Below are 14,145 nucleotides of genomic sequence, written 5' to 3'. Positions count from 1 at the left end.
CAAATGGCTGACTCCCTTTGCAAAAAAGGAATCAAAATCTTCAAACAAGGTAGCAATACAAAAAAAAAAAGTAGATATTTACCTAGGCCTCTGACTGAGACCAGAGTGAGAGTTAGACTGAGGACTTCTAATAGTCCTGGATTTGAAAGTGCTCTCAACAGTATGATGAGACCTGCAATCAGAAGAGCAAGAAACATTTGTTTTTTTTAAACGTAGGTAATTAAATGGAAAAAATTTTAAAATATACTGGCATGTACTGAAAATTGCTTCCATGTCATAGGTTATAATAGTTAAATCAATCCTTTGCAGAAGTGGGCCTGAAATGCAGATGATCCATTTAAAGATACCTTTCATCAAATGTAAACTGGCATATCACTAAGGCTTGTGATGATGTGACTGTTCACTAGGAATTTGGAAGTGTCATTGAACCATCTTGGGAATGTGTGGAAGACGTGCCATTTTGGAGAGTTGTTTTATTTTTGACTTATTCTTTTAACAAGTCAAAACAAGAACAATCATAAAATAACAACTCATATATTTGCATAGAATAAGACTCTCATGCAAGCTTTTTCTTCACACAAACTCACACCCACTTGTAATGCATTGCAATATATTGGTATGTTTAAGACTACGTGAGAAAGTCCCCATTTAGAAGGTACACACGAGTTTTTAATGATATATAGATGGATGAATTCAGTAAGGTTACTTAATACCAATTTCTGAGCCATATAATAAATCAGCACAAAGTATAAATAATTTTGTCTATTTTGTAATGAATCACAGTGCCTTCCTAATGTACAAGATCAGGTCTGCACTAAAGCCATGCCACTGAATAACATACTGAGAGGCTCAAGCTCTCCCCCTGACATCCTAGAGAGGAGGTTCTCCCTAAATGCTCTTTTCTGAGCTATGTACAACTGCAAAAAATCAGAGCACTGTAGAGATCATGATAATCCTAGCTGGTACTTACCAAGAGGGGGAGCAGTTATCTGGGGACTGGGAACAGGAGTAAGGAGACCTGGAGAGGGATCTGTATCTGTGGCGGGAGGAAGACCTGGAACGGGATCGAGAGCGGGAGTTGTAGAAGTGCCGTGGAGAGAGCAGAGTTGAGGGTGGCGAGACCGGGCTCTGGGAAGGCAAGCTGTTGGATGGGGAACAGGGTGGTGAGCCTTCAAAGAGCATCTCCAATGGAGTCCCTTCCCAAGAGCAAAGAAGATGCTCACGGCCCACTTCTAGGTCCTCAAAGTCAGGCAAGCCTGTGTCCATGTAGGCCTCAAAAGGGTAATAGTTCTCATCCCCAGAGTCACTTTCATCTAGTGGCTGGAACCCACTCTGCTCAGTCTCACTAAAAAAGGCTTGTTGGGGATTACCAAAGTGCTTATTGAGCTCTTCCCGTATCTCCTGGTCTTGCAGCAGCTTCCTGCCAGCAGAGATGCACTCTTTAGAAGTTTTGGCACCCAGTGCAGGTCTGTGGTCCTGCCCCTGAGCTTCCTTGTCTGGACAAGCCTCCGGAACTATGGGGCAAAGACCCTGCAGCTGCCTTGCCAGAGAGGAAGATAAGGGACTGGTGGAAGACAAAGAGGATGTGAGATTACAGAAGGCTGGCATGGTTGAGTCTTTAGGTTCTACATGCCGGCCCTCTACAGGCCCAGTGATCGTGGCAACCAATGTGCCATTGTCTCGTTTTGTGCTTGAGGCCTGGCAATAATCATGATCACCAAACACACGGGGCGTGGGCCGCTTGCCCCGGCACTCTTCAAAGTTTCCCAGAGGCAGGGCAGAGGATGCCTTGCTCAGCTGGGCATACAGCTCAGACTTCTCATGGGCCTTCCTGCTGGAGGTACTGAATGGAAGAGAGCTAGGGCTTCCATTGCTCAGCTTGGCCTTCTTGCTTGTCAGGGCTGAAGAAGCTGATGACAGCTTGGTTTTGAGTGATACTTTGAAAAGGTTCTCTTGACTGACTTTATGAGGAGGTGTGGTAGGTGGTGTCAGACCTGTGCAGAAGAAAAGATATAGAGTATTTAAATTTATAACATGGGCATATGGTGTAATACAGTTCTACCAATTCAGTTCAACCATATTCATATTGTACATATTGTAATAGCGAGAGCAATGGAATGTGTATATGAAAAGTTTCTGTTTAATAGAAACTGATTGTGCAAGTTCATAGAGAGAATCTTCTTAAAATATCTACATTTTCAAGGAACCTGGATGTTGATGGTTCACTCTGGTAACTATATGAACTGCATGCCTTTGAATTTGGAATCAGAGTTTGGTGGCTGCTGGGGAATGTATTATCATTCTCCTTGGCTGTGCTACCTTATCCTCCCATGGCAGTCCCAACAGATTTATGTGGCACCAGATGGCATTTATATGAGAAATCCTGAGATGTGCCATTTTACGACATTGTTAATGCACTCGCACAAACAACTGAACCCTCTCTACACTCCCTCTTTTTTCTACTCTCTGTCTTGCCTGTCCGCAAATGATCTAGATGTGTGTTTGATATTTGTTCAGTCGTCTGTATTTGACACTACTTGCATCTCTTTTTTCATGGGATGGCTTTCTGGATTAGCAATAATCTAGGTATGATCATTATGTAGTCGAGGCAAGTTTGAGACTTAACTATGACTTGAGGATAGCCAGTCTTTCCATTCCAAAATACCTTTTCATGTGTGAGTGAAACACCATCATCAAAAGAATGTGCAAATAATTGTAAGATAAGATTCCTTATTGCATTTGGAATAAGTTAGAAATAAATATATCAGACTCAGTAAGTGATGGATGTACCATTAAGAATCACACATCTGTGGGTTTTGGGTTTGTTTTTTCATCTGTTTCTACAACATGCACATGGATCTCTGGATAATAATTACCTACACCTTACATAGCTGGCCCTCATGGTAATCTAAGGTCCTGTTTACACTAGTGCGTTTTCGACTTAAAACGCATAACTTTTTCTACGGTTAGGCCTGTCGTCTACACTACTCTGACGTTTTTGACCCTCGAAAACGGAGACTTTTGGAAATGCTTAAGACCTTAAGACCCCGTTTTAGTTTTAAAACTCCGGGTTTGTGTTTCAGTGTAAACAGACCAAAACACAGACTTTTAAAAACGAAGGCATGGCTGCCCATATTTGCCACCTGATTGGGTCTTCTGGATCATTGCGTATCCTTCCCTGATTCGTCAAGCCCCTATCATATGACCATTACAGTACCTTGACGACAGTATAAACAATAACATGGAGACTGAACTGCAAGCTTTGCTGGCTTTGTTGTCATTTTTAGCTTTTTGTGCAGTTAAATTCTGTATTTTATAATACTTCAGCTGCCTGCTGAGGCAAGTTATGATTAGGACAATACTGAGGGCACCCATGAACGTACTCACAAAGGTAGCGTGTACCTTGTACTACCTGAGTGACGAGGGAAGGCTCTGAAAAACTGCGAATGCATTTGGACTATCCAGATTAATAGCTTCGGTCATTATGCGACAAGTGTTTAAAGCCATCGCCATCATTCTGGGTACAGACTACATCAAGATACCGAAAACAGAGCTGAAGTTAATGAACTTGTCGCCAACTTCTATCAGACACACGGTATGCCGCAGTGCTTGGGGGCACTGACTGTACACATGTCAAGGTCAAAAAAACTTTGTCTAATTCCACAAACTTTATTAACAAGAAGGGTAAATATTATTTGAATGTACAAGCTTTGCGTAACCGCAAGTACTATTTCATGGATGTTGTTGGTAAATGGCCGGGCAGTGTACATGACACGCACATATTTGCTAATTCACAACTGAATGGCAACCTAAAAGATGGGAATATTCCCTCCTGCCCTAAACAACTGCTGGAGGATGAGGATGCTGTCCCTTCTGGGTGTTTCTTCTGGGTGATCCAGCTTATCCCCTGATGCTATATCTCATGAAAGAATACCCCAATGACGGCGTTACCCCACAGGAGCAGTACTATGGACTATCAATTTGCAAGGCACGTATGGTGATCGAGTGCGCATTTGGACGTTCGAAGGCATGGTTTCTGGCTCTGAGGAGGGCCATGGACATAAACATGAAGGACCTTCCTTTTGTTATGTATGCTTATTTTGTACTTCACAACTATTGTGAAGCGCTCCACGAACCTATAAACGAACAATGCTTAAATACTGCTCTCCAGTACGAAAGGGACTTTCAGCCACCCACCAGAGTGGCTGAGAGAGCGGACAACGAAACAGAGGGGAAATGCCATAAGCCCATAAGCCATTTGAGCAGCCTACATTTAGAGCAGCATACAGCAGCCTACATTTTAAAAAAGCATATCCCTTGTTTTATTACATAACGAGTGTATGACTACCTGTGTGAGCTATGCATCTGTTTTTACCATGATCTATCTTTTATGTTTTTACTGCAATGTGGCAGTGTACTAATGGTACAAATAAATTCAACTATTTGAATTTGCATAGTTTGATTAAATACACACTAGCATACATGATAGCCTCGATTATCCATATTTATAAAGAAAAATGATTAGAAAGTAATAAACATGATGTTTTTTTTTTTTAAATAATAGCATATGCTCAAACACAAAAATATCAAGGTAAATATCAAAATTGTAAACATTAAATATCACAACACAAAAGTCATAAATGATGTTTTAATTAAATTAGCATAAATACAAATACAAAAAATTTAGACACATATCAAATTTGTATGTATACATTAAGTATGACTACACAAACAGATCACACCTGGAGCTATTTTAATGTGCAGATATAAATATAAGTAGCGCAACACAAATGGAACCAACATTACAAATGCTCTTTTGTAGTTTAGGCTACAAATGCGTGTGGTCACCATACAGTGAAGGTGAGGTGCTGTGCTGGCTATGTGCAGGTGGATTGTACTCCCCAAGTGGTCTTCTTGTGGGTGTGTGTGCATAGGAATACTAGTTTTGGTGAGGGGTGTGTGGTGATGGTGGAGGAATGTAACCACGGTTCCCTGAACCCATAATATGCTGCACCAGCATTTCAGCGTTTGAGTTCAGACGGTCCATTGTGGACGACCACCGGCCCATTGTCTGAACAAACTCATTGTCAGATGTTTCAAGCTGTTGCAAGTCGTCTTTTAATCTCCAGGTACTCCTGTGCGATAGCATCAGGGGAGAGTTTCCTCTTTAGCTTCTGTCTTCTGTGATTAGTCAGGGTAGCATCGAGTCTCTGGCGTCGATTTTCCATATCTGCAGACACAGAAACCTCTTCGACTCTTTCTCCACTGGAAATGGACAACTCTGCACCTGTCTGTTCCGAGACCAGGGCCTCTGGTCCTACGTCGCTGGTCTCTATGCCATCTGATAATGTGAGTGTGGCTGGAGATCCTCCCCAAATTGACTCACAGAGTTCAAAGAACAGCAAGACCATACGTCCGTGGCCACTTTTCCGACCAGAGTCAACCACTTGCCAATAACGGATTCTTATGGCCTTTAGTTTGGTGGTAATGTGACCTGTGAACACAAAACACAGCCTAGTTATATAAAGGCACATAGACACACACACACACACACACACATAAACGCATGCACTCACACGCACACATATACATACATACATATATATATATATATATATATATATATATATATATATATATATATATATATATATATATATATATATATATATATACACACAGGGCTCCAGACTAACATTTGAGAGCAGTAGCACCGGCATTCGTTTATTTCTGCCACAATACCACGGTTACAGTTAGCGTTGCTACATTAAATCTATGGTTAATGCTGGTGATTAATGGTTATTGGTGATTATGGTTAAGGGTGATTATGGTTAATGTTGGTGATTACGCAGGTGTGACTGCATAAGAAAATGTTTTCTGTTTAAATTTACTGATATTAGCCAGCGTTTCAACTTTCTAAAGTCAAAACATTATAGCAACGATAAGACCTACATACCTTTGGTGATCTCCTCCGTTTTGTGCAGATAATCCTTTCCCGTTGCCATGGCTTCCTCCGGTGGTGGATAGTGTTCCCTAAATCTGTCAAGTATGTCGCCGTATTTGTTTTGATATGTCTCCCAATCGACATTTTCGACTGCCATGGCCACCTTGTAGTCATTAGTTATTTTTGAGTAACAATTCCACTCCATTATCTGTCCACACGAAGACGTCCTTGCTTTTCCTCGCCATCATGTTCACTGTTGTGCCAGTGACTGGTAACCAACTTCCTGTTTACACTTGTACGCACATGCCCAGTGTGCATGAATGGTCACGTGACATGCGTTTTTGGTCATGTAGTGTGGCTGGAGATCGTTTCTGAAACGCAGTGGAAGCGCCGGTATGGACGAGGATCGTTTTCGTTTTAAAATGCCGTTTGAAAACGAAAACGCACTAGTGTAAACCGGGCCTAAAAAGCCATGCAAGGAGTAACACACTGACTGTACTGTGTGCCAGAGATTCTATACTGTAATTAAAGCACCAGCAGCCCACAGTAAATCTATTAGAGAAGAGGGGATTAGGGAGCAGTATTAAAACACCTACACTCTACATACTCTGCAGGTGCTTGGCTCAATCTCTGGCAGAAACTGTCACTGCTACAGAACTTCAAGAAGTCAATGTTCTGATTTTTGCTGGCTAGATGAACATTTAGTTTGACTAAAATATTTCTGCAAGACATGCATATAACTTATTAAATATTATCCAGCTGATATAGCAATTATTCTCCACATTTTTCTGCATTATCTCAGCATGGAGAGCTCAAGGTAGGCTTTGGGAATGTGCAACAGGACAGAACTAATCTTTAAGTGGAAAGAAATTGAAGTTCTTGCCTTGGTGACTGCTTTAATTTAATATCTAATCACAAATCTGGGTTGTGCAAGATGGAGATGAGTATGAGAATGTATGCAGTATATCTCTATTTAGTACTAAATGGAGCTGAAGAATGCCTCAGGCTAGTAGAAACACCCATGTGCAATAAACAGATTAAAAACTTAACAGTTCGTGATGACTTCTAAACCTACATTCAGGAGACCAAAATCTAACCTATCATTTTATTATGTTAAAACCAGACAAGAGTCTGATTTCTACACATGGTCAAATAAAAAGAAGCTGAGACAACTATAGCTTCCGTAAAACCTTCTAGAAATCTGTGAGGTCATCTCAGTCTGTGACAACTACCAAACACAAAAGTGTTACCTTGAATCTCATTGGGTAGGTCAAATCTGTGCACATTACTGAGCGACCATTACTCAGTGGTACATGGTAAATGAATATCAAATGGCCCATTCATTCTGACACACTGGGAGAAGAAAAGGGCAGCCATTTTGTTTTTATTGACCAGCAATGATTAATCTCTGCATGGGGGCTACTGGAATAATTACCTGCATGATTTACACTGAGATGGAAAAAGAGCGAGAAAAGGAAGAGAATTGCTGAAGACTTGTGTTTTAGCCTCAACTGACATTCACTTCATTTGGCTTTAAACGCTTTTTGCCTATAGCGTTCACCAACACTCTTTATTAATAAAGATATAATGGACAGAATTATGCCAGTAGGAACACTAAAATCCCTATCCATTGACCCCATTTGGCAAATGACACCAGTCCCATAAATACTGGACATAACACTGAAAATTGTGGCAGTGTCCCTAATGTAATTACATACTTACATAGGTGCAACAATATACCTAATGTCAGCAAATCAAATTGAATCATAAAACTAATGAAAACATGTTTTGCTACAAGTTGGCGGATTATGAGCAAGAGGCACTGTCTATTGATTGCTGTAGGATGCTATAGGCTATTATGAGAAAAATTTCCTTTGCCTACCTGGGGTTCCAGAGATCTCCACACTCAATGTGCGTTCAATGGTCTTGTTCTCAAATGGAGATCCCTTGTGGTCACTGCAACACATAAAAAGGAACTGATATAATGCCAGTGAAAGATGCACTTTTAAATGATTGTGTGGTCTTACAAATGAAAATGAAATTGAAAAAATTGCCTCATTGATGTTTTAGATCGCTTTTTTGTTTGGTGCTTTAGTTCAGATTTTGTCTGCTCTATAAGAATGGTGGAAAAACTCTCACTTACTTTGGAGACTCTGGGGTCAAAGGAAGTGGCAAGGTGGTTGGTTTGGCTGTAGAACACAAAGGAGCATGGGTAATTAATTAACTAGGTCACACTGCGCCTAAAAGATATCAGGTCCACATCTACAAATAAATTTGAGATTTTAATCATTAACAGTGATGATGTGGCTTTCCCAACCCAATAGAAAGCGGCTAGAGTTTTTATCCAGCCAACTATTTAAAAGGAAGCTAATGTTTTCTAACTTGACCCCGTCATTTGTTTGTTTTTAGAATGTTTTGGTTTGACTGTTCAGTTTTTTTTGAGGCAAGATGAAATGATGGCATGTGTCCAGACATCCAACCAATATGAAAGTTCCCCCACAACACAGAAAGACAGAAAGCAAAAAAATAAATGAGTAATTTAAATGAGTTGAAAAGGAAAATAAAAAGCACACGCATATTACAAATGGCAATGATGGCAACCCAACTGAGGAGTAAAATATTTGGCATGCATTTTAAACCAAAGCAGGAGAAGAAAGAAGAGTCGAGGAAGCATGTGCAGTTGCCTGAGGCTGCGACTGTCTTCGACTGCAGCTAGGGGAATGTCTCGCAATTAGATAACTATGTGAAGGCAGCCATGTTTGTCCAAGACTGCACGGAAATTGAGCATATTTTCTTGTTCAATGCTAAATCATGGTCAACTCCAATTGCGTTTGTGAGAAAAAATGTTTCTAGCTCACTTATTTTGTCTGTAACCCATTTACAATGATGCCCTTTGGACTGAATTATGCAACTGGCTGCATATTTTGTACTTCAGGGTAAAACTAGTTTGTTAGCATCAGGGTTAGTCTGTAGTCAAACTGGGAAGCGGTTAGAGGAGGAGAGGCAGAAGAGAGACAGAGGGCAGGGATGCAGCAATGATTACCTAACGGTGGTGGAAAGTGGTCATCGGGGTGCCTGCAGTCTGCCTGTCTGTGTGGGTTCTGCTCTTGTATGGTGGAGGGGGTGTGCTCTGGAACTAAAGAGTCTTGGAAGAGTGGACTTGGCAAGCCCCCTGGGAATGACAGGGGGCTGCCTAAGACATCATCATGAATATCCACCCCATTTTGCCCCACTTTAATTTTAGACCCTTCAATATCCTGCTCAAATTTCACTAACAAACTTTCTAAGTCAAAGTCAACCAGAGTTGAAAGCTCAAGATCTGATGAATTAGCTTGGCTAGGTTCCTGGAAGTCCAGAATTGGGTATACAATCTGATGTTCCTGACTAACTTTCACTACATGCCCATCCAACCCTTTGTCTCTAGGTGTTTTGGGTGGATCTTGCTTGTCTGGCTGGGACACACTGGGCATTTGCAGGTGGGCACGATAACGGGCTGGCCTGGGTCTGGAGGTCAGCAGCTGGCTGAGCATGGGATGCTCTTGCTCTTGCCTCCTCTTCCTAATAGTTATTGTGATGTGCCTGTCAGCACGGCTGGCCCCAGCCCAGCCGCCCGCCTCAAGACAACGGCCACAGCTGCCTGCGCGACCCATCTCTCTAGGCGGGAGAGAGTAAGAGTGCATGTACCTAATGAAGCGGGCGGCAGCCAGGCTGCCTGTGTCAGCACCCTGCAGTGGCCTCCCCTCTTCACTGGAGCAGGCGTGGCTACAGCCACTTCCACAGGATGGCACAACAGGGGTGGACTGCTCCCCATGTGTACACCGCCGCCACTGCCCTGCCCCCTCACCAGCCACACTATACGCCCCAGCTGCCTGGCTCTCACCTCTCTGGCCCTGCACTGCCAGCTGCTGCTGCTGCTGCTGCTGCTGCTGCGTTGACAGGGAGGCAGAGGAGGGCTTCTTCTTTGAGGCGGTAGAGGAGGAACAGGAGGACAAGGAGGAGAAGGAGGAAGTGGATGAAGAAGATGGAGAGGAAGACGATGAACAGGAGGAGGTACCAGGCCCACCCCTGTCCTTGTCGCAGCCTGACCAGGTGCTCTTGGCTTCACTGGCTCTTGTCTGGAAGGCATCATCGCTGGCAGTGAGGTACTTGAGCAATTCAGTGCACGGGCGTCTCACCAGTCGGTTTGGCTGGGGGCAGACCCCTCTTTGTTTGCTGTTCCAGGGGTTGTCTGTCTAAAGAATATAAGTACGAGAGAGATACACACAGAAAGCATGAGGGGGAAAGAGGGGGAGAAAAAGAGAGAAAAAAAACAGGAAGTCAATGCAGTTGTGATGCTGTCTCTGCTCACAGCAATGTGAGCATATATTGCCCATAATCTTAATTACGAGGTCTTGGAATAGCTCCTGTGAGTTTTGCATGCTAAGGGTAGGAGGAAAACAGCTCAGTGTCCTCTGAGAGTCTGCCATGTGCAGGGCTCCGGGAACAGAGGACTCATTAAAGAAAATTAACTCCCTCAAAGAGAGCCGTGTGAATGTATGTGGGAGGGCAGTGTGTAATATATGCCGATGACTGAGATAAAACAAGTACAGGTCACTAATCAAATTTTACAGACAATATACCTGATACGTACATGTATGAAGTTTTTAGTTTTAATATGAAGCACATACCTACAGATGATGAGTCAAAATTTAAGGACAAATGTTCAAATCATATATCACTGATGCAGATGGGATATTGTGAAAACCATTTGCTAAGATTTGCTCCTATTCAGAGTTTCTTCAAAATTTATTTCCAAAAGTGGTCCATTTACACAGTTTGAGAGTAAAATAAACAGAAGGAAATATGGGCCTATTAGGAAGAGGAGGCAAGAGAAATATGGAAATGGGAACACATTCAGGATTATAGAACAGGACTTTGATGACGAATGTGGCATGTAGATACCTTGGTAACAGCGGGTGTTGGTCGTATCCTGTGGTTGCTGGCTGCATGGTTCTGTGCTTTACCGCCTGGGTATTGATTATAGCTGAGCTGAGAGTTAGGTGGAGCCAAAAGGAGTTTCTTTAGCTACAAAAAAGCAAAGAAACAGATAAAAATATGCATTAACAGAAATAAACTGGATTGAAAAAATATGCCCAAATAATTACAGATATAGTTATGTGATTGAAATAATTTACGATGCAAAAAGAATTATGATTTAGATTTGTTGTTCTATACATTTGGTAATCTTCAGATATGTGTGTACAGTTATTTCATGTTTGACCATAATACAATGTATCATAATAAACTGATCCCAAGAAGTACTTTCAATAGTGAAACTACTACTGCAATGAATGCAGATTTGACATGGTGGACAATGGTAGTGAGCAACCATGAGGGATGGAGTAACATATGACTAATTACAAATAAGTAAATTTCTAAGAATTTCTACATTACAAGCATGGGAATGGCGGTATCAAGTATGCTAATGTGGTACTGGAAGATTCCTAGTAACAAACAAATAACTTCTCCACTGCCTCAAACCTCTTTCAGCTTATTACTTGAACTCTTAAATTATTTTTTTTAAAAATACAAACAAACATTTTCTCTTTTCATAATGTTTAGTATGGTCTGTTTGTCCATAACACCAGGCTTTCTGAAATAATATACAATGAGATTAACAACAGAACATAGATACACTTTAATTTGCTCTTTCATTTGTGCTGCATGGCTTAGTTCTGAACACAGCCATGGCGTTCGGCCTGCCAGAGGGGCTGCCTGCAGAGCTCGTACCCGTTTTTGGTCACAGGCCTGCAGCATCTCCTTATCTGGTGTATGCGAGGGCCAGGCAGGGGAGAGCGAGAGAAACACTGAGTATGCCAAATGAAAGGAAGAAAGAATGAGAGGGATGGACATGGTTTGTGGTAGGAGGGGATTATGAAGCAGGCAGAAGCAGACGGAAAGAGGGAGCCTTACCAAGGAGGGCTCCTCTGGCTCTGGGGTGCGTGGCGAGCCATCAGGGGTGGAGGGACAGCTCTGATCGCTGGCGTTGGTCACGTCCCCATCTGCCAGGGCTTCAAACGAAGGCAATCCGTCCTCGTCCACAGGGATACTGTCCAGGGTTTCTGTGAGCACTGCCAGCAAGTTGGCCTCATTTTCTTCATCTATCTTCTTAGAAAGTGGCAAAGGAAAAGGTTGAGAAAAAAAGAACAGAGGGAGAAAATAGAACAGTTTAGTTCGGAAAAGTCGATTTCTGCCTTGCTTTGTGCTCGCATGACCACAGTAGGGAGGGGCGCTACTCTGCTGTTGTTAGTAGAATATGGAGGGTTTTTTTTTTTTTCTTTTTGCTGCAGTGTTGTATGGAAAAGTGTGCACCGAAATTTCTTTCAACTACAAATTGCCTTAGCCACATGAGTCAGTGCTGTCAGTCATACATTAAGCATGCAGCTTACTGGACCAAAATAATATCTCCCAAAAGAAACCTATTAACTGGGCTGACACACAGCAACTACCAAGGGAAAGAGAAGGAGAGGGAGGGGGAACAATGGATGGAAACTTGAAGTTGCTTTAGTCTTTAACTCTGTCTCCACAGAAGGGAGCTGACTCAAGCTGAACAATCCATAGAATTTTAGATAATCCACTAATGCTAAATGAATGTGATATTTTTAAGCACTGCTAGAAAAGTGACAATACAGATGTGCCAAAAACTCCAAAATGAAAATGCCCAATTACCTCAAATATAGCAAATCTGTGCTGCTGAGGCAATTTCCTTGGGTAGTGGTCATGGCAACATGGGAGGGGTAGTAACTGAGGGATAGCACCAGGGGAGGAGGAGGCGTTGTGACAGGCACTGAAAGTTCCACTGCCAAAACCCATGGGACTTAACAACCATGGAAGATAAACACCCCAACTGCCATGGGTCATGGTGCATGCATCCCAACAAGAACAAATCTTTTTATGTACACCACAGGATTATCATCGCTTGCCGATAGCGGGTGTCCCATGTGCAACCATCACCCTATTTGACTCTCTTTTTATTCATAGCTGAATAGATTACAATGCCAGCATGACACTATCCTCATGGGAACAGCTTCTGAGAAATCAAAACAGAGGCAATTTTACTTATCTCCCCCTATTTAGATGACCCCAGGAGTTGATAGCAGTAGAATTTGATGAACCACTGACAGGCATGTCTTCAATACAAAGTGCAGCTTCACTGAGAAGCACCATTATGGCCTTATCCTTATTCAATATAGAAAATGATGACAATTTCCAGTGATAACCAAACACACAATGAAGCCTCCAAGGTCTGGAGATAAAACTGCTTTGGGTAGAATTGTTGCCTGTGAATTAGCCGGGTCTTTGTTGGCTTTCTATCAGTTCTACAAATTTGCCATATTTGATACAATGTAATCTCTAAAACCGTCTTTACTGAAACAATCAAGTAATCATGACTAAACCTTACTGTTTTGGACCCATAAATAAAAAAAATCTAAGTTTGTTATCTAAGTGTTATGAACTCAAAATTATGATTTATTAAAATAATTCACTCTGGTCTTTCTTTGAAGTGATTGGCCATTCAAGGAGTTCCGCCTGGCAACAAGTGAACTAATGCACTGATTGGTGGTCTTAGTCTTGTCTGTTACTGGTGTAATGAAATTAAAGAGTTCATCATAAATAGGAGAGACAACTTCATGTGTGTTTATAAAGAAATGGCGATCATGTAGCGTATGTTCTGTAAATAAAGTTATATTTTGCTGAAAAAAAAGAAAAGAAAAAGAAAAAGAGGTTAATTTCCCCTGTGTATGGAGACTTTTGCGACACCAATTCACTGGTGGATTAGTGGCCAGTATGCAGCGCTCTCACTGGCACGACCCAAGTTCGATTTCCGGTCAGTAAATGATAAAGTACACTATATGAGAACACCAAGTTAGGTGGACGTAATTATTTAAGTACATTAAATGACCAACAAGTTAAGGTTCTTTATAGGTTCAAAGTTTCCAAGCTGTTATCTAGTCAAGCTATAAAAAGAGATGAGGTTCTCGTGTTAAGACAAGGAACTTGATCATGGAGATCTAGGCCATATTTTGACCCATTCTTCTTCAGCTATCACAAATCCAGACACCTTGAGGCCTAGGAATAACACTAAAAGTGTCTGGTTTCACAGACAGAAAGCAAGGATCATAATTGAATGCTGACAGAGGTGTCTGGACTGCTGAAAACTA

The 14,145-nt window shown here is 41.8% G+C and overlaps 1 protein-coding gene across 2 annotated transcripts in view; it reads right to left on the bottom strand.

The window, feature by feature from the left end:
- Positions 1-14,145, bottom strand: part of ppargc1a (peroxisome proliferator-activated receptor gamma, coactivator 1 alpha) — a 42,008-nt gene that overhangs the window by 9,285 nt on the left and 18,578 nt on the right. The window contains exons 3-9 of one of the 2 annotated variants that reach the window (XM_053628985.1): positions 11,897-12,091; positions 10,886-11,008; positions 8,988-10,176; positions 8,088-8,133; positions 7,827-7,900; positions 971-1,994; positions 83-172 (exon numbers count right to left, since the gene is read on the bottom strand). In XM_053628985.1, coding sequence (XP_053484960.1) covers positions 83-172; positions 971-1,994; positions 7,827-7,900; positions 8,088-8,133; positions 8,988-10,176; positions 10,886-11,008; positions 11,897-12,091 — 2,741 coding nt within the window. The remainder of the gene's footprint in view (positions 1-82; positions 173-970; positions 1,995-7,826; positions 7,901-8,087; positions 8,134-8,987; positions 10,177-10,885; positions 11,009-11,896; positions 12,092-14,145) is intronic. The other variant, XM_053628986.1, reaches the window with a different exon arrangement.

This window comes from Ictalurus furcatus, chromosome 7, assembly GCF_023375685.1.
Source record: "Ictalurus furcatus strain D&B chromosome 7, Billie_1.0, whole genome shotgun sequence".
Lineage (NCBI taxonomy): Eukaryota > Metazoa > Chordata > Actinopteri > Siluriformes > Ictaluridae > Ictalurus > Ictalurus furcatus.
Note: the sequence above shows the minus strand (reverse complement) of the source record. Positions and strands in the feature narration are given on the sequence as shown.